This window comes from Pinus tabuliformis, chromosome 5_1 (genome assembly GCF_031772625.1).
Source record: "Pinus tabuliformis cultivar Carrire ecotype Pingquan chromosome 5_1, CPIR1, whole genome shotgun sequence".
In the NCBI taxonomy this organism is placed as follows: Eukaryota; Viridiplantae; Streptophyta; class Pinopsida; order Pinales; family Pinaceae; genus Pinus; species Pinus tabuliformis.
This window is the reverse complement of record NC_142305.1, coordinates 258,193,918-258,203,965: the sequence shown is the minus strand read 5'-3', so window position 1 is coordinate 258,203,965 and position 10,048 is coordinate 258,193,918. Positions and strand designations below refer to the sequence as shown.

The 10,048-nt window shown below is 39.5% G+C and overlaps 1 protein-coding gene across 1 annotated transcript; it reads left to right on the top strand.

Annotated features, from left to right (window-relative positions):
- The first annotated feature begins 8,132 nt into the window (after positions 1–8,132).
- LOC149164377 (uncharacterized) lies at positions 8,133–9,212 on the top strand. Its single transcript, XM_089429451.1, has one exon. It carries the CDS (start codon positions 8,133–8,135, stop codon positions 9,210–9,212), a length of 1,080 nt encoding a protein of 359 aa, XP_089285577.1.
- Positions 9,213–10,048: the final 836 nt, after the last annotated feature.

The following is a 10,048-nucleotide window of genomic DNA, read 5'->3' as shown; positions in this document are numbered from 1 at the left end:
TTTTATGAATATTTATTCATTCGTTGTTTTATTTTTTTTAAGGATGATGCTTATTATTATTATTAACTCTTTTTATTAATTATTGTATTTTATTTAGAATATTATATATATATATATATATATATATATATATATATATATATAATATATATATATTACAGTTAGGGTATTATACACCAATTTGGTGTCTCACTTGGATGTACCTTCAAATTAGATAATTATAATAATACATATATATGAAAATTGGTAAAACAATTCACGTAATTTTAGACTCTAGAAAGACATCAATATTAGTGAACCTAGATCCGTTTAATTACATATTTGTTAAGCACCGACAAAGGTCAAATATCTCTTGGTACATAACTCTTTTTTTAGTGAAAAACTTGAGGAAATGTTTGCACCTAGAGAGATTTGATCCCTCTCGATGCTTAATATTTCTAGAGTTAAATGGATGCAGTCGATTTTGATATAAATAGGCTGGTTAGCTAAGACAAAAGCTTTGTTGTTAGACCCTACCTCTGTTATACCGTAAAACCCAATAAGAATATTCGTGTTTTACTATTTTTAATGTTATCATTAGATATACTAAATAAAACTCAAGAGTAATTCTATCTAAACTAAGTTGTTATGAACATTTGAGATACATATTCCAAGGAATTTATAGGTTAAAACCAATGGTTGACATAGATGTAGTCAAAATATTATAAACAAATATAAGATTACATATCCAAGTAACAAAGTGAGCAAAATTACTTTCCTAAGTTTTTCATGGAAGACATGCATCCACATAGCAATAGTACTTTCGCTAGTACTCCTTACTATTCTACTTATTCCTATATACCCATGTCAAAGAGTTTGAGTGTGTGGACCTTCATGTGTTCGCTCCCAACAAGCACCAAAATTTTGTCTTTGACTACAATATCTCACTTAGAAAAATACTTGGTTTGGGTGGTACTCTCAATTTATGTCCACCGTCATGGCCATTTCATACCAAGTCATCCATGGGACTCTGCCTCCCACAATCTTCACATAGCAAAAAGAGTTCCTCCAACTTAGCAAGGACGTTGTCATAGAAGACTGGTACCTCTATGAGGATTACACAGATTACAGTTGTGAACTTCATCCATACCACCTATGGGTGTTCGTGCCTATGAGGATCTTCACCCTCGAGCTCATTTGACAGCTCTTCAGTGTAGACCTGCTCCACTTTGTACCGATAAAGAAAGGATACATTTTTTAACTAGGACAACGTGTAGGCCCTTTTGTGGTAAACACAAGGAAGGCCTTCGAAGTAGTTGAGGCCCTACTCAAATCCATGGACTTCGAAATGGGAGACACTTGGCATTACGACCCCAAGGAATTTTTTCCGGGAGCAGAGAAAATATTAAAGCTTCAACTTATGTGCATGATCCCAAGCCCAAAATTGAATGGAAAGCTAACTTTGATTCCTGGCCTCTTAATATAGATATGGAAACCGAATCCCTAGTCACCATGGGCAGAGCATCAAAGAGGCATGTTGATTCAGCCTGGGAGGAAGAACGTGATAGTAAAAAGGGAAGAAATCGAGGTCTAACACTGGAATAAGTATAGGAACATGAAGAGGGACACCAAGAAGAAGAATTGGGTATACAGCTAGAGAAATCAGTGTGTGACGAGTGATGCTTCTAGATTAATCTAGAGATTCCATGAGTAGCCTCCCCTACATCCTCAATTGAAGTGGTCATCCCATATCGCGAAGGCATTGTTGATGTTGTAGGGTCAAGTTGGCCTCTAGGAAAGGCTATTCAAGTTAACGATAGGAAGGTGTGGAGAAACTGCATAGGGATATGGCTTCTAAGTAACCCTTCGCCACACTAGAGTGCTAGCCTCTATGGACCTCAAAAAAACAAGAAATGAGGATAACAGTCCCTGCCCACGTGGCCTCAGTTCAAGAATTTAGATGTCTCACTACACTTAACCAGTGTTCCTATGGTAAATAAAGTCAACTTACACAAGCAAGTTGGGGAGATGTTATACAATTATCTAGGTAATAACCTCATGACCATTACTAGAGCTCACACATATATAGAGAAAAACTCTAATAAGGTGAAAATGGAAAAGATCAAATCTATAGCACTATTATTACAGAAGGAGTGTTATAAAGCACTCGTCATTAAGCTAGGAATAGATCCCAAGGACAAGTCAATTGTGGCAGCTATTTTAAAATTAACCCAACAGGAAAATCAAGAGGTGAAAGAAAGCTAAAGATGCATGGTGTTGAACATATCCAGAGAGAGGAACTAACCCAAGTTGAGTTGGAGAAGGAAGCATTAATGAAGGAGATGGATGATTGTAAGGATAGACAAACCAAGTTGAGTTGGAGAAGGAAGCATTAATGAAGGAGATGGATGATTGTAAGGATAGACAAACCTTGGAACAGACAGCGACCGAACTGCAAAAGAATATTGCATCCCATGTGTGCATGGTAGTAGTGCCTAAAGACCCTCACAATCCCACTTATCATGTCACCTAGGCAATAACTGAGCTTCCACTTTCCAAAGGAAAAATGAGGAAGATCAAGAGTGATTTGGATTCTGTTAGGGCCGAGTTAGCTAAGAAGGAAAATTAGTTGCAAGTCTCGGTTATAAAAGTTGAAACTATCACTAAGGATATATAGGTCCCTACATAGGAAATAGAGAACTTGAAGGCTAGACTCAAAGGAAATATGTTTCTCATGGAAGTGAGGCACTTGGTATGGGATGATATCATCCAAGAAATGAATAACAGTTGGGAGCACATAAGTGTGATACATGAAAAAAATAAAACTGTGGAGACAGGGAACCCCCTCAATCATAAATGCTAAAGAGAGGAGCATAAAGAACTCCCAATGTGCACTGAAATTTATACATTTCCTCAGTGAGAAGGTTGTAGAGGAGTTGAGGCCAACGATATAATACATAGGACCAACATTGTTGTAGATATTTTTAAAGTGATTTCAAAGGAAGAAGCCTGAGTCAAAGAAGAGCACAACCTCATTACGTTGCAAAAGGATGTGGCTTCTTTCAATGAAGAATTTGATAGAATCTCGCATGTTGGGTTGCCTAATATTTGGCGGTCTCATGGAGAACTATTGCCACAAAAGCATTATAACCAAAAAATGATTGAATGAAAAAGCAAGGGAGGGTCCTCCCACGCGAAAACAACTTCTCTGAAAGGGAGCACTGTAGTAAACTTCTTAAAAATGGAATTACAGTTACTTGGGATGGCTAGAAGTCTCTTTCATCACATAATCGACTATTCCGGGTTGATTGAGTTTAATATTAACTATAATAAGTTCAGCGTTGCTCCTCTACCTCCTCAAGCATTATGGGAAAGATGTGAACTATTATCCAATCCACCAATAGTGCAAATGGGTCATCCTTGGCCTCCACATGTGCCTCACTAGGCCTTGTCATCCAACTGCCCTTGAGAATTCTCGAGATGATGCCAAGATTTAGAATTTTAAACTACTTTTACATTATTTTTACATGTTTTTTTTTACTTTGATGTGTTGTAATGAGTACATTTTAGTTGAAACAGTTGTGCATGCGCACACACTGAAGTTTTGAAATATTTTTGGACATGATGATGTGAATCAAGAAGGAATATCCTGATAATGGCCTATCTCTTTTTACAGAGGCCTATATAGGTGATTTTGAGAAACGAAGAACATGTTCATGATTATATACTATGATTATATACTATTATATATTATGTGTCCCCATCTATAAATATACTATTTTATCTCAATTACTTTAAAATTATTCATTGTTATTTTATTTTTTTATTTTTTTCATAATTTTTATTTTTATTTTTATTTATTTTTTTAATCTAATTTTAAATAATATACATCAGAGAAGAATGCCCTGGGCAAAACCATAGGTTGTGAAAAAATAGAGCCCAAAAATGTCAATCTTCAAATTTACTCTTTTATCTTAATTTTGTTTTTATTATTTTTTATTATTTTGTTTTGTTTTTTTTTTTAAGCTCAGCTAGGACCCTCTCAGTTATTCACTCTAAGATCTCCCCTTAGTTGAGTCATTGCCACTTGTACCTCAAACGCTTCCTCCTTGTCCACAGTAATGCTCGGAGCAGAAGTAGGAGTAGGAGTGTGGATAGTGACAGGAGTGGTAGGAGTGTGGATAATGACAGGAGTGGTAGGATCATTAGTTCCAATCACCAGAGTGATGATAGTGACGTGAGACAACAGAATTACATCACAAGTAACGTAGCTGCTGCAAGTGACAATGCGAGAACAGAAGCAGTAGCTGCTGTTACTTGGGAACGAGTTGTACGTTCGCGCGAAAGAAGAGAAGAATTTAGTTGGGAAAGAAGAGAACCAGCTGTACCTATGACAACAATACTACGTTCGCGCCAAAGAAGAGAACCAGCTGTACGTATGACAATAATACGTATAACAAGAGAAGAATTTACTTTTGTACGACGTCGCGAAAGAAGAAAACCAGCTGTAGGCGATGCTCAGTCCGTCGGACAGGCGGATAGAGCCGCCGTGCAGCAGTTGCCCCGCGTAATCATTTCTGAACAACATATCAATAATGAAAATAATTCAATGTGCTCAATTTGCTAAGAGCAATACAAAGTGGGGGAGGAGGCGCGCGTTATGCCATGTGGGCGAGACCTGCATATTTAGATGGCTGGAAAGGCAACATACATGTCCTCTTTGTCGATTCAAGATGCCAATTCAAGGCTGATTGTAAAAGATTTATCATTTCAGTCTTCTAAAAGGGTTAGGCAAAACGAATAATTTTATTTTGACTATGAACACTGAATAGTTCGAAACCGATGATAAATTATATTTAATGCAATTTCTCCGTAACGTAATACGGCTTGCAAAAGATATTTCGTTTCACCCATTTTCTTTAGGGTTTGCTGAAACAATTTAACTACTATGCCTCGGATGATATGGGCAATGCCTAAAACCTACGAGGTTATTTCGCAAAACCCTTGTTCGTTTGCTTTTTTGTTTTTTAATTGCATCTTCGTTGTATAACCTCATTATTTGTGCTTTAGCAGATGAATATCTTGAGTTTCATTTCATCTTTAAAATATTGTATGTGATATTTTCAAATGTATTTTTGTTTTTTAATTGCTTTTTCCCTGTATAACTTCATTATTTGTGATTTAGCAGATGAATATCTTGAGTTCCATTTTATCTTTAAAATATTATATGCCATATTTTAAATGTATTTTCAAATGCAATGTGTTTGGTTGAAAAAGAAATTTAAAAAGTTTAAAAGATATTTAGTTTTTTCTTTAGTCTATTTAAATTATGTTTAAAAAGTTTTATGCTTTAATTTTTAATGGCTATGAATTTTGTTTTGCCATGAAGTATCTATTGAGTTTATAAGTAAGTTTGAAAACCATTTCCTAGCATTTCCTTCTAAAATTTGAAAAAAAATATTTATATATACATATTCATGTTTGATGGTTAGATTATCAATGCACTCTTGAAAGGTAGCAATGTGGTATTTTGTTGATTTTTCACTTTCCCCATCAAACCTAGGAAGTATGTTTAAATAATTCTCAGGTATGTTATGTAGCTTTAGTGGAATTTTGAGAGGCCCATACCTTGCAACTACCCATGGTGTATTTGGGTTTCATTTATGTGCCATTAAGTGTTGAAGAATAAAAATTGTAGCTTCCACTAAAGCTGGTTTGAAATTGGGAGAGAATGAGGCTAGAAAGGGTGGTAACTTTCTAATAGGAGACAATGAAATACCTACACCTCAAAAATCAACTAATGGTTCAATTTTATTCAAATGAAGACTTGAAAAAAATCTTTTAGGAGTTTGAATTTAGGTAAATATTCAAAATATTTAGATTCAAGAATATAATTTCTTTCAATAAGAGGAATATTGAAGATGAAGAACCCACTTTACATCATATATTTCCTTTTGTAACTACCCTTTTGGATCATAATAAATTGGATTTTCTCTAGAGCTATGATTAAACCTAATATGTCTTCTTTCTCCCTCCATCTTGAAAGAGTGGAGTCACATGGCTAATGAGAACTCTTAAATATTTCCTTTTAAACCATGATGGATGCCATTTGATTCTTGTTCACCCTCCACAAGAAAAAACTTTTCATTTGTCACTTCCAAAGAAATATCAATTGGAATATCCTTTGGTGATGATGATGCAAAAATAGATGTTGCTCCTTACACTATCCCTACCAAGCCAATTATGCCATGGCACCTAATGGAAGTTTTATTTAAACTTCCCTACTTTAGGCTAATCTAAAATAATTCGATAGCTAGAGTGGGTAGATCTAGCTAGTATAATGTAATTTGAGAGATGGGGTTTTTTAATTCAAATAGAGATTATTTTGATATTCAAAATGGCATCAACTCAGGGCATGTTGTGATATTCAAAAACCCCCCATTTGTTAATAGTAGTGGTCACTATAAGAGATCAATAGGGCTGGTTAGGATCATGCTCTGCTAGGGTTCTGCGAATTCTTCTCAGATACTGCGTAAGCTGCTGTAGCACCGAGTCCTGCAGCGCATTCGGGCCAGGGATGGCTCATCCCCGGGGGGGGCGTCGGAGCCCTCCCCACCGCAGTCAGATCCTGAGCATCAAGTGATCTTTGGATCCGTGGACGAAGAAATCTTGAACAGGGGCAAAAAACCTCAAAAAGACCTCAACAATGATGGAAATCGCAAAGAAGGCGATAGCGCACCGCAAGAAGAAGCTGGAATGCCTGGAGAAAGCCCGCAAATCACCTCAAGCACGTGCCGACCAGCAGCCAAGGTAAGACCAAGGATCGAGCTGCCTGGAGACAAGATCGATGAGAGAATAGAGTTCATGAAGGACCATGCCCTCATTGGCAAGTTCATCGGTTTCTGGCCAACTGAAAGGGCCCTATATGGCTGGATAGCTGCAAAATGGAAACCTAAAGGGGATGTCACGCTACAGCTAGGGCCGAAAGGATTCTTCACTGCTATATTCTACTGTCCGGAGGATAAACACAGGATTCTAGTAGGAGGGCCCTATTTTTTCAACTCGGCTGGGCTATATTTACGCGACTGGATCCCCAAATTTAACCCGGATAAAGAGGACCTAACATGGGCTCCTGTTTGGATCAGGCTGTATTCGCTCCCGGACGAATACTGGGGGGAGGAGCTCCTCAAAAAGATTGGCAATGGAGTCGGCGATTTCATCAAAGTAGCAGAAGAAACCCTATCTCGTAAGTACACCTCCTATGCCCGGATTTGTGTCTTCATTCGCCTTAATGAGGCTCTCCCCGAGTCAGTCACGCTTGCCCATCGTGATGAAGAGTGGATTCAGCCTCTCGACTACGAGCATGTTCCTTTCCGATGCAGGAAATGTCATACCCTAGGTCATCTTTTCAGGGATTGCCCTCTGAATATTCAATCTAGTCCTCCAGATTCCTCAGGTTCCCCTGCTCAGGATGGATTTACTAAAGTCTCAGGCAGGAAGCGTGCGCATAAAAAGCCCTCCAATGGTCACAAACCCCAGCCCCGCAAGCCGCATGGCCCAGTAACCAAGAACAGCTTCGATATTCTTGGACAATCCTCGGAAGATCCCCCCTTCAACAAGGATGCCGCTCCTGATCATCCCTCCTCCTCCTCCCCTCCCCCTCCCTCCTTCTCCCCTCCCAAAACCTCAGCCCCCATCTCTAGCCCCATCATTCTGCAAAAGGATCAGACCAATTCAGCCGAAAATCTCAAAGATATGGAGGTTGATGGCAAAAATGACATTCCCCAGAATCAAGATTCTGGCAACGAAGACAGCAATCAAGTGCATATAATGGACGAGGAACCGGAAAGCATAGACCTACATGGCCTAGATCTCCTAGAAATGGAGGCTGCATGTAGAAGGAAAGCATATGATGCCATCCCAGAGTTTCAACTTGATAAACTCGAATTGGTCATTTCTCGCGCCTACTACCAAAACCAACTAGGGATTCAGCCAGGCAGCCAATGGGACGGCACTCAGCGCCATAAGGACTCGAAGAAAAGGGGCCGAAAGACAGATTTGCAAAGAACGATAGAGATTGGGAAAATCTTAGTCGACTCAGGCAGATACGCCAAATTGACTAAGTACTTCAAGCCCTCTGTCAGCGGTTAAACATGAAGCTTGTATCCTGGAATATAAGAGGGCTTAACAGCCCCGGAAAACTCAGGATGTTGAGAAACATGATAAAAAAGGAAAAGCCCCAAATTTGCTTTCTCCAGGAGACCAAATGCAATAGCTCTATGTTAGACAGCTTCCTATCAAAAGCCTGGCCAGGATGTCGTTCAGTAGCGGTCGATGCTTCTGGAGCCTCGGGAGGACTGGCTATAGCTTGGAATACTCAAGCGGTCTTCCTAACCGACTTTCATGCAGCGCATCATCTGATACAGGCCACCTTCCATATTCTGGGGACTAACATTCATGGCAACTTGTCAAATGTCTACTTCCCGCAAGAAACTAGCAGTAAGGTAGAGCTTTTGGACACTATCGAAGTCCTAAGTAACAGCAGGAAATTCCCGCTCTGGATCGCTGCAGGGGACTTCAACATGATTACCAAATCTGAAGAAAAGCTTGGAGGAAGAAGCAGAATGGAGCCTGAAGTTGATCGATTCAAAGAGTTCATAAACTCGGCTTCCCTTATAGATATGCCGTTCTGCAATGGTACCTATACTTGGAGCAATCGCAGGGCAGGCAAGCATCAAATCGCCTCCAAGTTGGATCGCTTCCTCCTCTCGGACAACGCGGTCCACTTAGGAGGAGACTTCTCTGCAACCATACTTGCTCATACAGGTTCAGACCATTGGCCAATAGCTCTTCAATGGCAAAGACCCGGCAACATGACCAAAAGACCTTTCAGGTTCGAAGGTTTCTGGCTCACTCATCCTAACTTCAAGGAGCTTGTTAAGACCATCTGGGCCTCATACATCCCTCCAGAAGGAGCGAAAATGTACCAATTTCAGAAGAAACTAATATTTCTCAAAAGCCATCTGAAAAAATGGAATAAAGAAACTTTTGGCAACATTTTCGAGGAGAAGAAAAAGCTCATGCAGGACTTGGAAAACCTTCATCAGCAGATTATCACGGAGGGGCACACGGAAGCAACGCTGGAGAAGGAACGCCACATTCACAACTTATTGACGAAAGGGGGAAGCAGGAAGAAATCTATTGGAAGCAAAAGTCAAGAGTTCGATGGTTGAAAGAGGGGGAGCGCAACACTAAATTCTTCCATCGAACAACAGTTCAAAGGAGAATGTACAATAATATCCCCTTCATCCAAAACCAAGCAGGTGACAAGGTAGAAACGCATGAAGGGATTGAAGCTGAGCTCCTCAATCATTTCCAACAAGTCCATCAAGAGCAGGGAGAAGACAGGCAACAAGCCATAAACAAAATTACCAGCAATATTCCAAAAATCATTACAGAGGAACAAAATGAACTCTTAATGCGCCCCATCAGCATAGAGGAAGTGGATGATGCCATGAAACAACTCAAAGAGGGTAAAGCCCCAGGTCCAGACGGGTTCACAACTACTTTCTTCCATGCCTTCTGGGATATGTTAAAAGAGGAAGTCTGGCAGATAGTTGAAGAATCCAGAGCAACACGTTGGCTTCTTCCCTCTCTCAACGCTACCTTCATCGCTCTCATTCCCAAGGAGGAAGAATCCATCACTCCGGATAAATTCAGGCCCATTGCATTATGCAATGTCATCTATAAAGTAATCTCAAAGGTCATAGCTAATCGGCTCAAACCGCTTCTGCCAGCACTTATATCCAAGGAGCAGTCAGGCTACGTGGAGGGACGACATATAATGGATGGTATCCTCCTCTCTCACGAAATCATCCACTCTCTCAAGAACTCTAAGCAAGCAGGTATGCTTCTCAAACTAGATCTTTCAAAAGCATTTGACAAATTGAACTGGAACTATATCCATCATATGCTTAAAGCCTTTGGTTTTTGTCCTCCTTGGATAAGATGGATCCTGAACATGATTAACTCTACTCATTTCTCCATCCTGGTTAATGGCATTCCCTCC